The 18,810-nt window shown below is 51.8% G+C and overlaps 8 protein-coding genes and 1 non-coding gene across 9 annotated transcripts; 4 read left to right on the top strand and 5 right to left on the bottom strand.

Annotated features, from left to right (window-relative positions):
- Positions 1 to 24: 24 nt before the first annotated feature.
- BZA70DRAFT_t27 lies at positions 25 to 115 on the bottom strand. Its single transcript has one exon. It is a non-coding gene; the product is annotated as a tRNA-Arg (tRNA).
- A 2,293-nt stretch (positions 116 to 2,408) lies between these two features.
- On the bottom strand, positions 2,409 to 5,687 carry BZA70DRAFT_235900 (peptidase M16C associated-domain-containing protein; the record flags this gene model as incomplete). The annotated part of the gene is made up of 3 exons (XM_064910355.1): positions 2,409 to 4,919; positions 4,973 to 5,184; positions 5,246 to 5,687. The coding sequence occupies 3 exons, from the start codon at positions 5,685 to 5,687 to the stop codon at positions 2,409 to 2,411; spliced, it is 3,165 nt and encodes a 1,054-aa protein (XP_064769630.1).
- A 348-nt stretch (positions 5,688 to 6,035) lies between these two features.
- On the top strand, positions 6,036 to 6,819 carry BZA70DRAFT_298728 (uncharacterized protein; the record flags this gene model as incomplete). Its single annotated transcript, XM_064914621.1, has 3 exons — positions 6,036 to 6,114; positions 6,181 to 6,220; positions 6,288 to 6,819. The coding sequence occupies 3 exons, from the start codon at positions 6,036 to 6,038 to the stop codon at positions 6,817 to 6,819; spliced, it is 651 nt and encodes a 216-aa protein (XP_064769629.1).
- A 70-nt stretch (positions 6,820 to 6,889) lies between these two features.
- On the bottom strand, positions 6,890 to 7,699 carry BZA70DRAFT_274629 (mitochondrial monothiol glutaredoxin-5-like protein). Its single transcript, XM_064912008.1, has 2 exons — positions 7,548 to 7,699; positions 6,890 to 7,458 (listed from the first exon to the last, which is right to left on the bottom strand). Exons 1-2 carry the CDS (start codon positions 7,587 to 7,589, stop codon positions 6,961 to 6,963), a joined length of 540 nt encoding a protein of 179 aa, XP_064769628.1. The 5' UTR covers positions 7,590 to 7,699; the 3' UTR covers positions 6,890 to 6,960.
- A 627-nt stretch (positions 7,700 to 8,326) lies between these two features.
- BZA70DRAFT_288068 (uncharacterized protein) lies at positions 8,327 to 11,155 on the top strand (the record flags this gene model as incomplete). Its single annotated transcript, XM_064914004.1, has 1 exon — positions 8,327 to 11,155. The coding sequence occupies one exon, from the start codon at positions 8,327 to 8,329 to the stop codon at positions 11,153 to 11,155; it is 2,829 nt and encodes a 942-aa protein (XP_064769627.1).
- Positions 11,156 to 12,040: 885 nt separating this feature from the next.
- BZA70DRAFT_274624 (WD40-repeat-containing domain protein) lies at positions 12,041 to 13,341 on the top strand. The gene is made up of 2 exons (XM_064912007.1): positions 12,041 to 12,401; positions 12,465 to 13,341. Exons 1-2 carry the CDS (start codon positions 12,051 to 12,053, stop codon positions 13,170 to 13,172), a joined length of 1,059 nt encoding a protein of 352 aa, XP_064769626.1. The 5' UTR covers positions 12,041 to 12,050; the 3' UTR covers positions 13,173 to 13,341.
- BZA70DRAFT_274621 (NatA N-acetyltransferase complex subunit Ard1) lies at positions 13,342 to 14,390 on the bottom strand. The gene is made up of 4 exons (XM_064912006.1): positions 13,999 to 14,390; positions 13,826 to 13,928; positions 13,703 to 13,759; positions 13,342 to 13,636 (listed from the first exon to the last, which is right to left on the bottom strand). The coding sequence occupies exons 1-4, from the start codon at positions 14,288 to 14,290 to the stop codon at positions 13,483 to 13,485; spliced, it is 606 nt and encodes a 201-aa protein (XP_064769625.1). The 5' UTR covers positions 14,291 to 14,390; the 3' UTR covers positions 13,342 to 13,482.
- A 179-nt stretch (positions 14,391 to 14,569) lies between these two features.
- Positions 14,570 to 16,378, bottom strand: BZA70DRAFT_266022 (uncharacterized protein; the record flags this gene model as incomplete). Its single annotated transcript, XM_064910999.1, has 1 exon — positions 14,570 to 16,378. The coding sequence occupies one exon, from the start codon at positions 16,376 to 16,378 to the stop codon at positions 14,570 to 14,572; it is 1,809 nt and encodes a 602-aa protein (XP_064769624.1).
- Positions 16,379 to 16,601: 223 nt separating this feature from the next.
- On the top strand, positions 16,602 to 18,810 carry BZA70DRAFT_107908 (interferon-related developmental regulator-domain-containing protein). The gene is made up of 4 exons (XM_064909385.1): positions 16,602 to 16,913; positions 16,977 to 17,302; positions 17,365 to 17,686; positions 17,744 to 18,810. The coding sequence occupies exons 1-4, from the start codon at positions 16,765 to 16,767 to the stop codon at positions 18,654 to 18,656; spliced, it is 1,710 nt and encodes a 569-aa protein (XP_064769623.1). The 5' UTR covers positions 16,602 to 16,764; the 3' UTR covers positions 18,657 to 18,810.

Genomic DNA, 18,810 nt, shown 5'->3' with positions numbered 1-18,810 from the left:
GTCTTTGCGAAGAAGGTCAAGTTCCTTCCTCACCAGGGGTCGAACCTGGAATCTCCCGCTCACTTTGCTGTGATGAACATCGTAGGCGGACGCCTTGCCATTGGGCCATAAGGAATCGCGTTGACGAAAATTAGAGTGTGGTCGTTTATAAAGGGTGGGTGAGATGGGGGATTATTGTAGTTTATGAGCGGGGGTTTTGGTGTTTTGGAATATTTCTTGCGGTAGGAATGATGAGGTAGAGTACTTATTGCATTCTTGTGCTTCAAAATGTTGGAAGACTATGGAGAGCTGGATAATCGATCTTCACTTCCCTCATACATTTCAATTAGCATCTCGCTCTCAGCACCTTCCTCGTTATTTTCTTGATAAGAACTCGAATCCCGTAACTCCAGGAAGCATAGCATTGCTTCTTACTACTCTCTCCTCACTCAATTGCAACACCGGGCAAGCAAAAACAATTGACCCGAGTAGATAATCAATTCTACTGTACTACAGTGCGTAGGGTTTTCGTACTGAAGCAAGCAAGCAAAACGGCCAGAGTAAGTTACTCGCTTTCCACCGCAAAAATCAGTAAAACGACGCGCGTGCTCTATGCAAGTGTACACCATGCAGGCACCAACTCAGCTTCTTACCTTGCCAGCAAACCACACCACGAACATCCGAGATGCAGATAACAATGTACGAGAGAGAGAGCATGTGCGCTCTCCGAGTGGCTTGTCTACGCGCAGCTTTGATTGTCTGCAGCTAGCTCACTATATAACTAGAACGGAGCAGGTACATCGACATGGCTAGAACGGAGAAAAGAAACGTGGCGGTGCGAGGAAGGGATGTATTTTCTTTTAACTCTTTTATATACTGCACTGCAAGGAAAAAGAAAGGAAAGTCAACGCCGGCGGGAGTTTTACTCTTCACTCATGCGCGAATACGAGAGTTAATCCACCGGCGAGAGTTTGCAAATCCGTGTCTGATGTAGCGAGCGAGCGAGCGGTCTGGGACCAAGTGATTGCGGAAGGGGATCTTCTGTCGGCTGGCTGGGCGGGTGAGTGTGGGTGGTGGAAGACGAGGGGGTCGTATGCGAAGCCACATGTGCGTGCGAGGTGGGTGTACAGGTTGCTGATAGTCGGTCCCGCGCTCTTTGGATTCTCTCAGGGTATCTCTGTCTATCTGCCTAGATCCGCCGGTCTACTACAAAACGCACCTTACTATAGACTACTAGTTGACTAGTTGACTAGTACTAGCCAGCCTCTCTAGCTCTATCAAAGAAGCTATAGACTACTAGCTCAGGGTCTCCTCCGTAGCGTCGCCCCGAGCCGAGCAGTACGCACGCTCACATGTCCGCAGCTGAGGCTGAACGGGATCCAAAAATCTTCTTTTTTCTGATTAAATCCGCCATCTGCCCAGTCAAAGTACCAGCACGGACGCTGTTTCATCGCACCAGGCGTTGAGAAGAAAAGAAAGGTGTGCAAGGTCAATCACGATGAAAAACAATTGAGGGAGGAGGAGGAGGAGTTAAGCACCCGGCGGACCGAACCGGGACGCTGGAACGAGAAGGTTATCTTGCTGCTGCCACTGCTGCTGCCGTCTTTTTTTCATTCATGATTCTAATAGATATGCCCTGCTCGATCTTTCAATCTGTCGTTCTGCTGTTGTAATCTATATCTGCAGAATACGTCCGCATAAACAACCAACCACCTTCCCGCGGTGACAAGCAAGCAAGCAGCACTCACTAATCCCTCGTACGCACGGATCTATCCTCCCGCCGGCTGTCCTCCCGAACTCCCAACCTCTTCTCCTCTTCTCTTCGCCCTGTGGCTGGTGCCTGCATTTCGAACCCCTCCCGACAGAAGCTTAAACCCTATCGCTGCGTACGACGGTCTTGACCGCCCACACGAAACGTCGACGACGACGACGACGACGACGACGGCAGCGAAACGAGACGCCAGACGGCGATCATTCTCCCTGAGCCGGTCACTCACCCACTCACTCACTCACTCACTCACGCAGCTCAATCGAGAAGCTCAAAACCCTCCTCCTCCTCCTCCTCCTCCGTCCACCCTCCTCCCCTCTCATCGTACACTCTCAGCCACACCGCGCACTTAAGAAGAAAAAAAAAAAGCAACAATGAAATCCTAAACTCGCTCACTGTTCTTTCCAGACTCCAGCAGCAGCCCCTTGCACACTCACTCACTCACTCACTCACTCACTGCTAACTTACTCACGCACGCCAGCCACTCGCTAGAAATATCAATCATCCCTCTCTTGTTGTCTTCGGAGTTGTGCTGGAGGCAGCAAGCGAATATCACACCCTCTTCTCGCCGTGACTTGCTAAAGAATCTTTTTTATTCTCTTTTATTCTCTCGCCGCAGCTACTAATTTACTATATACAAAAAAACAAACTCAAGTCCTATTTACATGGCGACCGCCTCAGACGCCCCAGTTTCCCCTGCACTAGCGGCAGCACCTGCGCCCGCCGCTGCAGCACTGGCACTCACGACCTCCCACCCGCCCTGCTGCGAAACCCAGTCCTGGCTCGCTCCCAGCAACGCCACACTCCGTCTCTCGTGCCCGCCCACAAGGTACCGCTCCGCCGCGTCGCGCACCTCGCCCGCTCCCACCCCCAGCAGCTTCTCCCGCCTAGCCTGCCTCATATCGTCCGTGATCCCGTGGTTGAACAGCGCCATGCCTTCGCTGTCCACGCTCTGCGGCGCGTCCACGCCTTGAAACACACTCAGCTTGGCCTCCTCCAGATCCCGCTCGCTCCACTGCTTCTCGACCGCCCACCGCCCGGCCTCCTCCGTCACCCGCAGCGTGTTCGCCGGGTTCGGGTCCCGGTACGAGTAGTAGCCAAACACGCCCCCGACTCCGTTATACGACGCGCCGCCGCCGTACGCGCCGCCCTTCTCGCGGATCTCGCTGTGCAGGTGCTTGTGCGTCAGCATGTTTGCCAGAATCTGCAGCGCGGCGCTGTCCTCGTGCGTGTAGGGAACTCCGCGCACACACGCGCCCGCGTATGTCACCTGGAACGGCATCTCGTAGAACTTGCGCACAACCCCGTTCCCACTCCGCACCACAAACCCATCCAGCGCGTTCGCAGACTTGCCGCTCGTCGTTCTAACCGTCTGCTGCTCTCCCGCACCAGGCAACCCGCTCACAAACTTCGCCGCCTCGGCCGCGTTCGCCTGCACCGCGTCCGCTCCGCACGTAATCGCGATCCTCAGCCCATCGCTCCGGCCACTGATCGCCAGCCGTGCAATCTCGCGCAGCTTCGCGCTGATCAGCGGCAGCGCGTCGTCCGCGTACCCGTCCAGCTCGTTCATCAGACGCACCTGCTCGATCCCGCCCAGCTTCTCGTCCAAGTACGACGCCGGCGTGAGCACGGCCGCCGCCGCGTTCCGCGCGTAAGCGTGTCCGTTGCTCGCGATCGCGTCCGCAGAGCCCGACGCGAGCCCGCGGATCAACGTCCGCAGCTTCTCGTGGTTCTCAAAGTTGGTCTCGAGCAAGAGCACGCTCATCAGCCGCAGCAGCTCGCCCACGTTCTTGTCCACGCTGTAGCCGCTCACCGCCAGACTCACCGACCAGCTATCGATATCGTCCGGCTCCGCGCGCACTTGCACGCCCGCGCCGATCCCGCCCGTCTTCAACTTGATCTCGTCCTCGAGCGAGGCCATCGTCCGCGTGCTCGTGCCCAGGTTCGTCAGCGCCTCGGAAAACAGCGGGAGATAGGGTAGCAGCTCCTGCGGCAGGTCTTGCAGCGAGATGCGCGCCCGCACATAGGTCAGTCCGTTCGTCGGCGCTACCCGCCACTGCACACTGACGCCCTCGCCGCCGCCGACCTTGTCAAACTCCAGCTCCGCGCGCTTGATCTCGCGTGGAATATCCTTGACATACAACGTCGGCAGCGACGACAGGTCCTCGGCCTCCTCTTGCTTCTCAAGCAACTCAAGCCCGAGCTCGTACACCTCCTTCTTCTCCGTCTCTCCCAGCCGCGCCACCCGCTGCGCCAGCCGCTCTTCCTCGTCCTTCGCCAGCTTCTCGCCATAGCTCTCGGACGGCACCATCGTGAACGAAAACACTGGCTTGTCGTCCAGCAAGAACCGCTCGAGGTACGACTCCAAAAACCGCGGCTTTTGCAAATCCTCGCGGAACCGCTCGATAATTGAGTCCCACTCTAGCATATCCACCGGACTCACGCCGTTAAACCACCCCGCCGTCAACCCGTACAGCAGCTGCATGCCAAAGTTGGCCACCGTGTGCTTGCGCGACAGCTCCGCCTGCTGCAAAAACGCCTCCACGCGCTTCAGATCGAGACCGTCTTCATATGTCTTCTGGATCACCTCCCGGATCGTCTGCTGCACCTTTTCGACATTCTCCTTGGTCACGCCCTGCGCGCCCACCGAGAAAATGTTCACAGGCGAGGCAGAGTCGAGTCCGGTGTTGGGCGAGTACTCGGTTCCAAGGTCAGACTCAATCAAGGCCTGGTATAGAGGTGATGAGTGTCCGTCTATCAGTAGCGAGGTCACAGTCTTCAGACATAGCGTCTCGTACGCATCCTTCGTCGGTCCCATAAACCAGGTCAGCGAGGTCTTGTACTGTCGCTCGGGATCACTCAGCGGATCCACCGGTCCTTCCTCGACCACCTGCACGTTCTCGTTGAGCGCGATCGGGTACTTGACTTGATCATCAGGCACGCGTCTCGTGAACGACGAAAACACGCCGTCGATGTGCGACAGATGATCCTCGAGCGGGAAGTTGCCGTACGTAAACAGTTTTGCGTTGGAGGGATGATAGTTCTTTGCATGGAAGTCGCGCAGTTGCTCGTACGTCAGATCCGTGATCTTGGCCGGGTCACCGCCACTGTTGTTTAGAGACGGGTAAATGCTCTCTTGGAACCGAATGTAGTAAAGGTACGACGTGTCCGACTATAAACTGGTCAGCACGATTACAACACCACTCTAGTCTCATATCTACTCACCATCTGCCCCTTCATCTCGTTATAGACAACGCCTTTGAACTGTAGCGGCGTCTCTGGGTTCCGTGGGTCAGCATGCTCGAGGCGCCATCCCTCCTGCGTGAAATCTAGCGGTCGGAGCAGAGGATGTAGCGTGGCGTCCAAGTACACATCTCGAAGGTTGGCGAAGTCGACCTGGTTCGTGGTCGCAAAGGGATAGAAGGTGTAGTCACTTGCTGTATACCAGATATTATGTTAGCGGACTTGAATAGTACTCGACAAAGAGCAACCACTAACCTGTCATTGCGTTCATAAAGTTCGCCAGACTGCGATTCAGCATCTTAAAGAACGGATCGCGCACTTGGTACTTCTCCGATCCACAAAGCGTAGTATGTTCAAGAATATGCGGCACGCCGGTCGCATCCGGCGGATTCGTCTTGAACGCGATCGAAAACACGTTATTATCGTCATTCCGCGCGAGATGGAGATGCTCCGCGCCCGTGGCGTCGTGCTTCAGATGCACGGCCAGCAGCTCAAACTCCGGAACCGACTTTGTCTCCGTCACCGTGAAGCCGTGGATCTGGCTGCCGATCGGATATGATTTTTCGAGTGTGGCGATGGTTGCAAAGCAGTTATTACGCTGGTAGGCCGCGGGTAGACGCGGAAGCTGACGACGCAGAAGGCTAGAGCGAACTGTGCTTCTGCCTGCGCCGCTAGAACGCGCAAACGAGGAAATCATCTTTGATGACTGTTGAATTGCTTGCTAATCACTCCCTTGAGCAGGTCTGTTGGTTGATAACAACAAAGAGGAAGAACAAACAGAGGCGAATGGTGAATTGTGAAGTTCGTATTACAAATAGCTGGATTCCAGCTCTTTGAAAAAATACCTTGGAGCCGGAGCTCATCGCGAAACCTTAAACTGACTCAACGAAGAGTCGACGGTTTAAATTTTTGATTTCTTGTAGGTCGGCTGTAGCTGATGATATTTGCAGTTCAGCCAGCAAGGATAACTTGTGGAAGGAATAGAGAGAGATTGACTGTTTGTGTTTGTAAGCGGTCGAGGATTGAATAAGGCGGAGCAGCGACAATGGTTTACTACTTTACATCCAAGCGGGAGGACGTCGACAGGGACGTAATGATTTACATGGGAAAGCACAAAGAAGAGAGTTAGTCTTCTTTTTCAATTTGAGATTGTGCGTGTGCTCGCAGCTGACGTATTTTTTGACTCCTAGATGAGGACTTGATCAAATACGGGCTTGACTCGGATCTGTGGTATGTCATCCAGCGCTCTATATGCTCGCTCGTCAGATAGAATAACGGGGACTAATAGTATCCACAGGTTCCACGTCGACAAACTGTCATCAGCTCACGTCTACCTCCGCATGAACCCCGGCGAAGAATGGGACAGTTTACCGGAAGGTGTTCTCGAAGACTGCGCACAGTTGACGAAAGCCAACTCGATCGAGGGAAACAAGCGGGACAACATCACAGTAATCTACACGCCATGGTCGAACCTCAAGAAGACGAACGACATGGCCGTCGGCCAGGTTGGGTTCAAGCAAAACAAGATGGTCAAGAAGGTCCACATTCCCGTGCGCGTGAACGCGATCGTGAACAGGCTGAACAAGACCAAGGTTGAGAAATTCCCAGATCTGCAGGCGGAGAAGATCGAGTATGAGAAGGAGAAGAATAGAGAGGCGAGGAAGGCGTTTAATGAGCGGTATAAGAGAGAAAAGGCAGAGGCAGAGGCGCGACGGAAGGAAAAGTGGGAGAAAGACCATGCGTACGAGGATCTGTTCTCGGAGGAGAATCTGGCAAAGAACAGTAACCAGAACAGAGGAGAGGGGTGGGTAGAGGATGACTTTTGGTAGTCGATAGAATGCTACGTATTAGAGTAAAGGAATAAGACATGCTATTGCCCTGTCAGAACGAGAAAACAAAAATAGAAATCAGTTCATGTTGATCATCTATTGATCTTACTATATGTACAAAATACGATGAGACGTAGTTTCTTACTCGCTCTTCTTCGCAGCCTCCTCCTCGGCACCCTCGCTCTTGGCTGCCTCCTCGTCCAAAACCAAAACCTTAGCCTCATCTAACAGCTCAGAAAGCTCACCGGACTGGTGCATGGCGATCAAAATGTCGCATCCTCCGATGAACTCGCCGTTGACGTATAGCTGCGGGATGGTCGGCCAGTTGCTGTACTCCTTAATTCCGGATCGAAGCTCGTCGTCCTCAAGCACGTTAAACGCGGCAAACTTCTCCGGATCGACGCCCTGGAGACTGAGGATCTGGATAGTAGCGCGGGAAAATCCGCACTGCGGGAACTCGGGAGTGCCTTTCATGAACAGAACAACGGGGCTAGACTTGACGGCGTTGTCGATGGCGGAGCGCGCAGTTTCGCTGAGGAAGCGCGCCTGCTGGCCTTGCAAGACGCGGACAGACAGCGGCAGAGACTTTGAAGGGGAGAAGGCGGATCTGAGCGAAGTAGCAGCAAGGAACGATCGCGTCTGTTGTTTTTTTAAATGTTTTGTCAGTCTGGCTATTCGTTTGATGCTGACTCATTCACAGAGCAGGCCGAACAGGATTCGTCACTTACCCGAGCAGTACCGGCAATTGAGCGAGAAAGAGAGAAGGACATGATGGATATTCGAGCTGTCTGGACGGACTATGCGATGTGGAAGTGACGGCAGGTGGATGGACGATGGCGAACGTCTTTATCCGACTTTTTTGTGCCTTCCGAGCAGAAAGTAGTTCACGTGACTTCACTTGTTGATTATGTCAGCGGACCTCATCGGCTTGTAATTTGCGAGAGGTAATTGGTCCAAGGGTGTTATTCCACGAGCGCGCGCACCGGCTCTGATTCGGCGGGGAGACTGTAGACTGAGAATAGTACTGTGAAATACAGCAGAAACCGGGATATTCACTGCAAACAGCACTTTGTCGACGAGCAGAGAGGGAGTGGACGAAATAGAGCGAGCTGGTGGTGTTGGGGATCCAAATGCATCAAAATTAGGCTTCTGGCACCGCCTCGAGCCGCACGAAGCTTTCGGTTACTGCAGCTTCCTGCGGGAATCTCATCTCATCAGGTTGGTTGTTTGATCTGGAACAGTATTTATTATTGCGTTGTTCAGGCTGTAATCGCATGATTCAATTGAAAGTCTGGTAGAAAAGAACAAGCTGCTGAACCACATTCTTCTGTCTCTTATGTTCCGGCTGTCGACTAGCTGAGGGTCTCATATGGTATCTACACATCCAACCTTTGTTCTCAAACAATGCGCATCCACCTCCAACCGTCTATTCTGACACACTTTCAACAGTCACAAACCTCATCCTCATCATAACAACCCGGGAGATCTGCATACAATCCGCACCAACATGTCTAATCCCGACTCGTCCCAGTACACGCCCACCCACGTCTCTTCCTCATCCTCATCCTTCTTCGAGCTCAACCGCGGCCACCTTCATCGTCTGAACCCCGGCAGCGCTTCCCCCCTACTCTACAGCCGCAGCCACACAGCATCCCCCCTCTCGAGTCCCTATGCTCTCTCTCCTCGCCGCTCAGACCCTCTTCGCACCCACCGCCTGCGAAACATTTTCTCCGCCTCGACCCCATCGCGAACATTGGGCTACACTGGCTCCCAATCCACACGCCCAGAATCCGAGAGCGCGACGAAATGGATCCATTCTCTAAAATCCAAAGCTCAGCGTGCGCTAGAGGAAGATCTGCAGTCAGATCAGGAGTTTCAGGTGCTAATCGAGGCCGAAGAGCGTCGCACGCAGAAAATGTTTGAGTTTTCCTCCTCGATAGTCTCAAACGACGAGACCGAGACTGTCAGATCGCAAGCATTTGAGACATTGGAGAAAGTACTACTTTCTGAGAAAAAGAAGCGCGAGTCAGAGATAGCCGAGGCAACGGACAGCGTCAAGCGTCAACGACGAGAAGATCCAGCCGCAGCAGCGTCGCCGGCGGCTCGGCCCGTAACCAGCACTGTCACCCAGCCTTCGCTATTCAATCCCTCGCGCTATGCAGATAGCGCATCTTCATACTCTAGGAAAAAGCATAGTCCGATTCGGATCTACGAGGACCCGCAGTCTCGATCGGGGTCAGAGTATAACAGCTACGGAGACAGTGGCCGGTCTGAGGACGACGGCGAGGTTTACGCAGACGAGAACGTCGATCCTTTGGTTCCTGAGAATGAAGAATCGAGATCGGGATCTGAGGGAGATCTCGTGGATGAGTATGACGAAGAAGAAATTGAGGAGGAGTATGATGAAGAAGCAGAAGAGCCAGAGCAAGTCATGCTCTTAGGAGAAGACGAAGAATCAGAAGCCGAGTCAACTAAAGACTATCAGAGTCGGTCGAGCGAGAGTGCAGACTATGAGGAGAACCCTGCAGACAGCGCAGAACGCGAGGAACCGGTAGCAGCAGACACTTACAGCGAGCCGGAAGAAGATGCTGGAAGTCAAAATCATAACCTACTCAGCACTGCACAATCCCAAGGCGAGAGTGCAGACTACGAGCAAAACCCCGCAGACAGCGCAGAAAGCGAAGAGCTGCTGGCAGCAGACTCATACAGTGAGCCCGAAGTCGAGATCGGAAATCGAGATCAACCACTTCTCAGCGCCACCGAATACCAGAATATCGCCCGAGCATTGGCCGTTCATAATCCTTCAGTGTTTGACACCGTTGGTCCCGGCGTTATCGCAGAGTCGACTCCTACATTTTCTCAAGAAATTGGTGGTTCGGAAGTACCTCTCGACCCCGCTCTTTTTTCGGTCAGTACCGAGGACCTCATTTCTCAACCCCCAGTTTTTTCTGAGGGAGCCGAGAAAGAGGAAGAAGATGAAGATCGGGTCCATCATAACGACTCGGGAGAGGAGATGTACTCTGATGAGTTGGAGAACGCGTCGGATGAAAGTATGGGAGTTTATCAAGATGACGACGAAGGCGAGGAGGAGTATGATGAGACATTCGAGGACGGAAATAGTGAACGGCGCCGTGAGAGTGCTTTCATCAACGAGGACGACGAGGCACCTGATTCCGAGTCGGATGAAGAGGAGTATGAAGGGGAAACAAGAGAGGAGTCGGAAGTGGAAGAGGAGGCCGATGATGACGGGCCAGGTGCGCAAGGATCCGAAGGCTCGAGCGAGATCAGCGACGGTGAAAAAAGTCCAGAGCCTTCTCGTCAGCATCTCCGGTTCACTGGCAAAACGCGCCCATCGGCTATCTCTCTGATTGATTCCGTGCGCTACACAACGAGCTACAGGGGTGACTCGGATGATAGCGAGGATGAGGGAGAGGGAGATGCTGAGGAAGAGGAAATGGAGGAAGGCGAGGGTGATGAAGACGAAGAAGGCTACGAAGAGTATGACGAAGAGGAAGAAGAAGAGAATATGCAGCGTGCAAGTATCAAACAGGCCGGTACCGCCGCCGACGCAATCACGCTCTCAAGTGACGACGAAGACGATGTTGCAGCACCAACAGCAACCGGAAACGATGCCGAAGCCTCGTCTTCCCCCACGTCCGAGTCTGGGTCGTACAGCGGTGAAGAATCCGACGGCAATGAAGAGGATAACGACAGACGACATGCCGCGGAATCATCCGGATCGATGTGGACGCCGTCGATTCCTAAGAGCGGCAGCAGGACGCCGAACGATACGCCTCTGAAATTCTCAGGCTTTGAAGATACATTTGCACCCGCTGACGAGGAAGAGTCCTCAAGTTCTCAAGATGAAGCAGAGGATGGAGATGTTGAAGACCAAGCTGAAGACGAAGAAGGTGATCGGGAGATTGCAAACGAAGAGCTCTCGGATTATAGCAACGGCCACGGCGATGACAGCGACGTCGAAGAACAAAAAGTGCAGCTGGAGGAGATTCGGAAAGAGCTTGAAGTCGAGCGAGCGGAAGGTGAGCTCGACGACGCACCAGAAGATCTGTCGGCGCCGGCGAGGTCGGGCAAAGATGAGGATGAGGATGACGAGCCGTTTATTGAGGAAGAGACGCAGACACCGCTGGTTCATGAGTCAGATAGCGACCCTGATGCGCATTATCCGGAGGAGTTTGACGACTACGATACTGCTGAGACGCAGGAGAAGGGAGTTATCGAGACTGCTGCAGAGGCTGGCGTGCCGGAAAGTTTGCCGGTAGGCGACAGCGCTGTCGAAGAGACTACGAGTGGTGAACGAGTTAATAATGCGCGGTGACTTGATAATGGGTGCTGTAGGATATCTTGTATTTTTTTCTATCTACTGACGATGTGTCGTCTAAAGTTGTATCATATTTTCACTAGCGGTTGTATGATACTATAGCAAGAAGTGTAATTTCTAAATTCTCAATACGTTAGTAAGATCGGAACAAAGGCCGTCAGGTGAGATCATCCCTATGAATCGCGGCAGCAGTCCGCTCAGTTAAATCTGTATAACCTTCATGTTCCCAGCCAACCAGCCGACTCCTGTGTTTTTCAGACGTGTACTCAAGTCCGAATCATGCAGCACTCGGTTTATCAACCTCTTGACCTCTCAATCTCAAGGAACCGTGCCCGATGTGTAAATCGACTGTATTCTCAAGCCATTGACAATGATCTCCGATGAAGTAGAAGAGCGTCGACAACGACGCACACAGAGGCAGTCCCAAGATTGAGAGATAGAGAACTGACACGGCAAGGTGGGCTTCAGCGCTCAAACTAGATCCGCGATGAAGCGCGCGCCTGCGCTGAAATCAGATCGTCTATCTAGTTGCTGTGCCCTGGTCAATTGCTGAATTCGTCTGTTGAGATAACATGCAGGGCACGATCAGAGAGGAAGACCAGGAGTATTATTATATACACACAGGCTGGCTTCTGTAAGATAAGAAAGGCAGGTTTGAGAACCGAGAGATCTGAGATGTGGACTTGACAGTGCTGAGAACGACGAAGAAGTCGCGGTACAGGTTGGGATCAGACCTTTTACCATGTCTCCATCACTGCGGATCCGCTGCAACCATAGAGCCTCAACCAAAAGTAATAAAGCAGCAATAACATACCAAAACACCGTAAATTCGCAGAGATTCCAGAGATGAGATCTGGCTATGAGAGTGCGAGAGACCCCAGCCACCTCACAAATGGCGAGAGCACGTGCACCAGCGTCCTCCGCCGCAAACTGCAAAGTCATCGTCCATTTACCTCTTCCTCTGCCTCTTTTCCCCACGCAGCACCCGCCCATCGCCCCCTCGCCCTTCTCAATTACTTTCCTCGGGGAGATAAACAGCGCAATGTCAGTTGTCTTAGCCTCGGCTGGTTACGACCACACCATCAGATTCTGGGAAGCGCTCTCCGGAATCTGCCAGCGGACTATCCAGCATCCCGATTCCCAAGTCAATCGTCTCGCCATAACGCCGGACAAGCGGTTCCTGGCCGCTGCAGGACGCACCAATGTCAAGCTGTACGATATCAGGGGATCGAATCCAAACCCAGTACGTGCTGATTTTGCATTATGGTTCTATGTGGTGAGGGACTAATCATTTTCTCGGCAATAGGTCACTGTTTTCGAAGGACATACAAACAACATCACCGGTATCGGCTTCCAAAGCGACGGAAAGTGGATGGTCACCTCCTCCGAGGACGGGACAGTCAAGGTCTGGGACATGCGGACGCCGATGGTGCAGCGGAATTACAAACACCGAGTACCCGTCAACGACGTCGTCATCCATCCGAACCAAGGCGAGCTCATCAGCTGCGACGAAGGCGGCAACGTTCGCATCTGGGACCTGGGCGAGAATACATGCACCCATCAGCTGATTCCCCAGGAAGACACGCCAGTCCGATCGGTCTCGGTCGCTACCGATGGCTCAATGCTAGTAGCCGGAAACAACAAGGGAAACTGCTACGTCTGGAAAATGGTGAACAGCCACGACACAACCTCCCTTATCCCCGTCACGAAATTCCGCGCCCATTCAAAGTACATCACCCGCGTCCTCCTGTCTCCGGATGTGAAGCACCTCGCCACCTGTTCTGCAGACCACACCGCCAGAATCTGGTCGACCGAAGGCTTCGGTCTTGAAATGTCGCTCACCGGCCACCAGCGCTGGGTTTGGGACTGTGCTTTCAGTGCCGATTCCGCGTATTTGGTAACCGCGTGCTCGGATCACTACGCTCGACTATGGGAACTTGGAACTGGCCAGATCATTCGGCAGTATAACGGTCACCACAAGGGCGCAGTCTGTGTTGCTCTCAACGACGTTTAAGTTACAATCTCGATTACTGAGATCTATGGGATAATCATTTTTTTCATTGAACTGCATGGTGCACTACGGAGTTTTCTGTTTTTCGTCTTTGGGATTGGCTTTACCACTGTATAATAACTCGTGTTGCTTACAGTCTTTTTTGCTTATAATGTTCAAAAATATACGAGATACACAAAAAAAATGCCAATATATTAACACAAATAACTAAATAAAACTTTTGCTTGATGTTCAACCAAACCCACTCATTCCGTCCCCTTCCAATCTTACACACGCGACCCTCTCGTCATGTCTAAATGCTTGCCTGGTCGTCTTAGGCAGTCTCGGTCTTAGCCTCGCTTTCGGTCTCGGTCACTAGTTTCCCTGATTCAGTCAGGTTCAAGTTCTGGACCGCTTCGATTAGGAAGTCGTCGTCGCTGGTCGCTTCGAATAGAGCGTCTAGGTCGTCCAATGTCTCGAGATCCTTTCTGTAGAGAGAAAAAAAAGGCTGTTAGAAGCGATTCGGTCTACAAGAGTAGGAGGGAGCAACTTACTGCATCGCATATGCATCTTCACCGTCACCGTAGTATGCCTTTGAAATCTCCTTGACACTAAACACATAAGAAACCACCAGTTAGTCAAAGCCAGCTCAGGATATAGGTAGAAAAAACACGTACTCGAACTTCAGAGTATCTCTGTACAGATGGAGCGCCGCTCGGTTCGATTTTCGTACATGGAGACTGACGAATTTGGCCCCGTAGCATTCGTATAAGCTGCGCACTACACCCCCAACATATTAGCCTTCACAAATCCCTCTAAGAATAATCAAAGCTGCAGATGAAACACATACGCGCGAGCTCCATCAATTTTCCAGCAAGGCCCATCCGTCGATACGTCCGCATGACCGACAGACTGGTAACATGCCCGTGCGGAACGCCGTCCTTCTGCTCCTCTTCCTCCAGCTTCGCAAGCACGTACCCAACAATCTTCGTCCCCGACGCATCAGTCGCCACAAACGACGCCTGCGGCCATGTCGTCGCATGGTACAGGTAGTAGCGGAAAACGTAGTTCTCGGGCAGGTTCATCAGATTCGCATTCTGCATGCCGGTGATATCGGCAATAGTGGCTTGTCGGATATCCATCTTGCTGTCGGGTTCACTGTTGGCCTACTGAAGAACTCGTGAACGATCTGGTGACGACCTCGAGATGGAAGAGGAAGAGACCGAGTTGCTGATTCACGGAAAACTGCAACAAAGTCCATAATCGTCATTGATTTCAATTAAAAATTGTGTTCACGTGATTCAGCGGGTGACCGTCGGGTTTTTACCGAAAAGGGCTATTGTTGCTCAAATGATGGATAAAGAACTATGGAATACTGTATAATTATATCTCTATCTATACTTCTATCTCAAACCATATTTTCACCAAATATCAGCGCAGCATGGACACGTCGGACATCGCCCGTTTTCATTAAACCCGGCCGACTTGCGATCAAAGTTATAAGTCCTTGTTGAGTGAAGTCGCACTTCTAACGGCTGCTTCAAGATCTCAATCGAGTGACGTACCCCGTTCAAGTGCTGGTTCTGTAGTGCTTCTTGTGGTAAATCCAAATACTCATCCAAGATGTGGATCGTTGTCTCTAGCGGGTCCTCATACGCACACTCCATCGGATCATCCATTTCAAGTACCGCTTTGAGACCAGAAGCAGTCACAGCTGTATGAGAGATATCCAGGTCACGCAGTCGTCCGAATTTTCGTTCTCCGTACTTGATCATAAACATATACTGCAGCAGCTCATCGTCGACAGAGCTGTTCTTGCTAATGTCAAGAACTCGAAGTTGAGGAAGGAGATTGTCCATCTTGTCGATCAAGAAATTGTCAAAAACCACCGGACAGCCGGAGATTTGAAGTGTTTTTAGTGATGAAGGGTTGAGCGCTGACAGGATCTGAATCAGTTCCTCTTGGTCGATATACCTATTTTCCCGTAGATCGAGATGAGAAAGCTTAGATGTCTCGAACAATGACGTCAAATCATCGCTCGGAATCACCAAAGTAGAGGGTAGCAGTAACTCCTCTATCAACACCGGAAGAACTGGCAACCTGTCTAGATCCGACCCGCTCAGATCAAGTCGCGAGATACTATGCTGTCCGAGATCCAAAGCAGACTCTCTCGCTTCGCTATGAACAGTCGTATGGCTCACCACGAGTGTGTGGAGACTCGGCATATGACGAATAAGCGCTTTCAACTGATGCAGACCCATCCTGTGCTGTGGGAAATTGCAGTCTTCGTTGACCGGATAGTCGCATGCCATCTCCTCGTTTACTCGAAAGTCACGTAGATTAGGGAACAGTACCGTGTCGTCTGGAAACTGCAGTTTTCGGTTCCAGGTATCTTCGATGACTGCCTTATCTTCCCAGTTTGCATAAAACTTCAGGTTTGTCAGTCTCTTGTACGATTGAGCACTTGAAGCCACTGAATCTAAAAACGCAAGCATCGAGTCCACTCGTAAACTGAAATACTGCACCCAGGTCAAGATTGAAAGCGTCAGGGAAACCTTCCAGCCGTCCCACTGCAGCCAGCTGTTCATGTTGAACGACAGATCAGCATCTTGATACCACGCCGACATATCCGTCACGTTCTGCATAAAGGTCTTGAAGAACCCTTCGTCAATTCCAGCGTGATACAGCACTCTGAGATCGTTTGATTTTGCCGCTTTCGGCGGGACCCTGTACAGAAACCGCCAGCTGAGCTGGGGAATGAAGTTTTCGCTCGTTATCGGAGTCACATTGTGGTCGTACAGCATCCGAGTGTAGAAGTATATGTCCTTGATCCGGTCAAGCGATATAAACAGCTGGGAGACCATGCGTTCTCGAAAATTAGGCCACATCGCATCCGTCATTTTCCGCTCCTTCGGCGCCACTACACGCAGTGTTCCCAGCGATCTCCGGACAAGTTTAGTGACATTGCTTAACGGCATTCGATTATTGTAGCCAATCACAAATAAGTCATAAGAATGAGGATCTGTCTCGATATAGTCGCGCCAGCTCCGGCACACGGCTTTCAACCGACACCGCTCCGCATAGCCAAACCCGCCAAAGAACAAGATCTTTCCAAACAGCTCTGGAGGCAATTTCCGCAACGGGTCGGTCGTTTCCAGAAAAACAGCTGGGCTACGTCGGGAATCAGAATTAGTCACTTCAGCTCCAGGCAGGTCGCTTGTATCAGTCATGAAGTTGCACCTGAGATTGCTTACTCTGTTTGCGTCAAACCACCGACCGGCACTGGACATTCACAATCCACCTGCATTGGATATTCACATTGTCCAGTCAATTGCCTGTACAAATTCTGTCTCGCGAGCAGGCAGCAGACTGAATCTAGATCAACTGGCTCCGCGCCCTATCGATAAGGACCGGCTGCCGAGTGTCAGGATCAACCACGTGATCCGATGCGATGATGTCACCGCTGCCGATACAGCGCACCTCAGCCAATTTTTTGTCATTCGCCGGTTCTGCAGTCATCATCTCGCTCGTTCTTGGACCTCAGCCATATATATATCTCAGTCTTGGGCACATGTTTTGCTATCACGTTGATCTATAGCCGTTTAGTTCTTTCGCCATGACAGATTTGCGCAGATTAGCTGCCTCCAGGCTTGCCCATAAGTCAAAGGGATCAGGCCGTAGTACTCCCAAGAACTCTCGCATTGAAGACGATGAGGAGGATTGGGACGATAATCTTTCGATCTTGTCAGATAATAGTGATTGGAGGTAGGCTAAATCTTGCCTTCGTGTGTGTCTGTTTGCTTTCTAGTACAGCTAACGATCGTACAGCGTCGCTTCCGTTGATACATTAGACTCGTTCGGCACAGACACCGAATCGACATCAAGTCGGAGTCCCAGCAAATCTCGCCGTAAGGATCACGATATCGGGATCGAGTGGCGTGAGAAGCTCAACGAGTACATTGACAGCATCTCTCTTGAGCGCAAAAACTCCAGCACCTCCAGTCGCGAGGATGCGCTGGCGAGGATCTGCAAGATCATGTGCATGAAGTACGCCTGGAGAATCGCGGAGGGCCGGCATGCTGATCTAGAAGATGGCGTCCTGCGATCTTTGAAAAATGGAAGGTCGGATAAAGAGACTATTTTGGCTGCTAAAGGCAAGTGCTTTCGTACTTTTCTATTCCCTGGTACATCGCGCTAACCTTTAGTGATTCATCAGTTCTTTCGGTCCTCGTCGTCACTGATCCCGAAAACGCAGTATGGTACACTGACTCTGCACCCACATTAAAGGATTTGATATTCAGCGTTGAAGACCTGGCGGTAAAAGCAGTCTGCATTACTGCTCTAGGATCAGTCACTTTTTTCTCCTCCGTTGTCGACGATGAAGAACTCGAACAGACCATAGATTTCCTCCTTGATATCGTGACTAGCGACGGAAGCTCGATCCAAGCAGCTGACTCTGATGTCGTTGTTGCTGCTACGATCAATGTTATCGGGTTTTTAATATCAAAAATGGATGATGCATACGAGCTGGCTCAAAGGTATTCTCCTCTTTCGCTGTCACATAATTTATGCGTGATCTAACATACTCTTTACAGTGCAATTCCCGTCATGGTTGATCAGCTAGAATCTAGCGAAGTCTCGATCCGCATGGCGGCTGGAAACGTCATCGCCCTTCTCTATGAGAGATTTGCGGAAGACACCGCAAATTACCACACCTACGACGAGTCCTCTGGAGAAGAAGACTATGAGTCCAAGGAAGCTCCCGAGGACGATGCCCGCTCAGAAAGATCGACAAGTGATGACGACGCGGACGAGAGCGAAGAAGAAGAACTCGCATCCTCACAAAACCTGAAGCGGCCACAACCAAAGCGGACGCCGTCTAGTCAACCCTCGCTCTACTACGACGAGGATCAACTGATCTACCTGCTCACAAACCTCGCCACGAGCTCCACCAAGCGAATAGCAAAGTCGTCAAGGAAAGTCCAGCATTCTGTGTTTCGCGATATTCTAGAGACCGTCAAAACCGCCATCGGATCGAGCGAAGAGGAGGACGAAGACAATATGGGCTACGAAGATCCCACTTCGTCAGGCTCAAAACCAAACATCAACCGAACACTGAAATTCGAAGGACTGACGCTATCGATCGAATCTTGGGCAGCCTACGTCCGCCTGTGTCATGTCAAACATATCCTATCAATCGGTCTTCCCGTGCATTACACCCACAACCGCGTCATCCGCCTCGCACTCGACCCACAAGGTTCCTCGACCTACGAAAAGATCTACTTTGAGCGCTCGAAAACCGTGCCGTCCGGGAACGAGGACCTCGAAGGCGAGCAAGAGTTCGACATTGACCCGTCTGAGAAATCAAGAGCGCATCAGTTCAACGCTGCCAACCGGCGCGCAAGAGATACGAGCATTAAAAAGGCGCGGGATAATAGAGAACGGCAGAGGTTGGAGAGTGAGCTGAATGAAATGACGCCGGGGCACTCACTTGAGGGTGAAATCTAGTATTCTCACCGGTAGGTTTTTGATATGATTCGATTTCTGTGTCTTAATCTAATACTTGAATCATTTGGTCGCAAAGAATAAGGTCGAGGCCGCATTATTGCCACCCTGTAATTTTGTGTTTGCCTAACAGTCGCAAAATATAAACACTAATCAA

This window comes from Myxozyma melibiosi (genome assembly GCF_037950935.1).
Source record: "Myxozyma melibiosi strain Phaff 52-87 chromosome Unknown BZA70scaffold_2, whole genome shotgun sequence".
Lineage (NCBI taxonomy): Eukaryota > Fungi > Ascomycota > Lipomycetes > Lipomycetales > Lipomycetaceae > Myxozyma > Myxozyma melibiosi.
Note: the sequence above shows the minus strand (reverse complement) of the source record. Positions and strands in the feature narration are given on the sequence as shown.

Bases quoted from the DNA above. Each gene is read 5' to 3' on its own strand.
- BZA70DRAFT_274629 (XM_064912008.1), bottom strand. From the start codon at position 7,589: ATGTCCTTCTCTCTTTCTCGCTCAATTGCCGGTACTGCTCGG. The intron at 7,459-7,547 runs GTAAGTGACGAA...AAAAAACAACAG, and splicing joins CAATTGCCGGTACTGCTCGG to ACGCGATCGTTCCTTGCTGC.
- BZA70DRAFT_274624 (XM_064912007.1), top strand. From the start codon at position 12,051: ATGGCGAGAGCACGTGCACCAGCGTCCTCCGCCGCAAACTGCAAAGTC. The intron at 12,402-12,464 runs GTACGTGCTGAT...TCTCGGCAATAG, and splicing joins GGGGATCGAATCCAAACCCA to GTCACTGTTTTCGAAGGACA.
- BZA70DRAFT_274621 (XM_064912006.1), bottom strand. From the start codon at position 14,290: ATGGATATCCGACAAGCCACTATTGCCGATATCACCGGCATGCAGAAT. The intron at 13,929-13,998 runs GTATGTGTTTCA...TTGGGGGTGTAG, and splicing joins AAAATTGATGGAGCTCGCGC to TGCGCAGCTTATACGAATGC. The intron at 13,637-13,702 runs GTAAGTTGCTCC...TTCTCTCTACAG, and splicing joins GAAGATGCATATGCGATGCA to AAAGGATCTCGAGACATTGG.
- BZA70DRAFT_107908 (XM_064909385.1), top strand. From the start codon at position 16,765: ATGACAGATTTGCGCAGATTAGCTGCCTCCAGGCTTGCCCATAAGTCA. The intron at 16,914-16,976 runs GTAGGCTAAATC...ACGATCGTACAG, and splicing joins TCAGATAATAGTGATTGGAG to CGTCGCTTCCGTTGATACAT. The intron at 17,687-17,743 runs GTATTCTCCTCT...TACTCTTTACAG, and splicing joins GCATACGAGCTGGCTCAAAG to TGCAATTCCCGTCATGGTTG.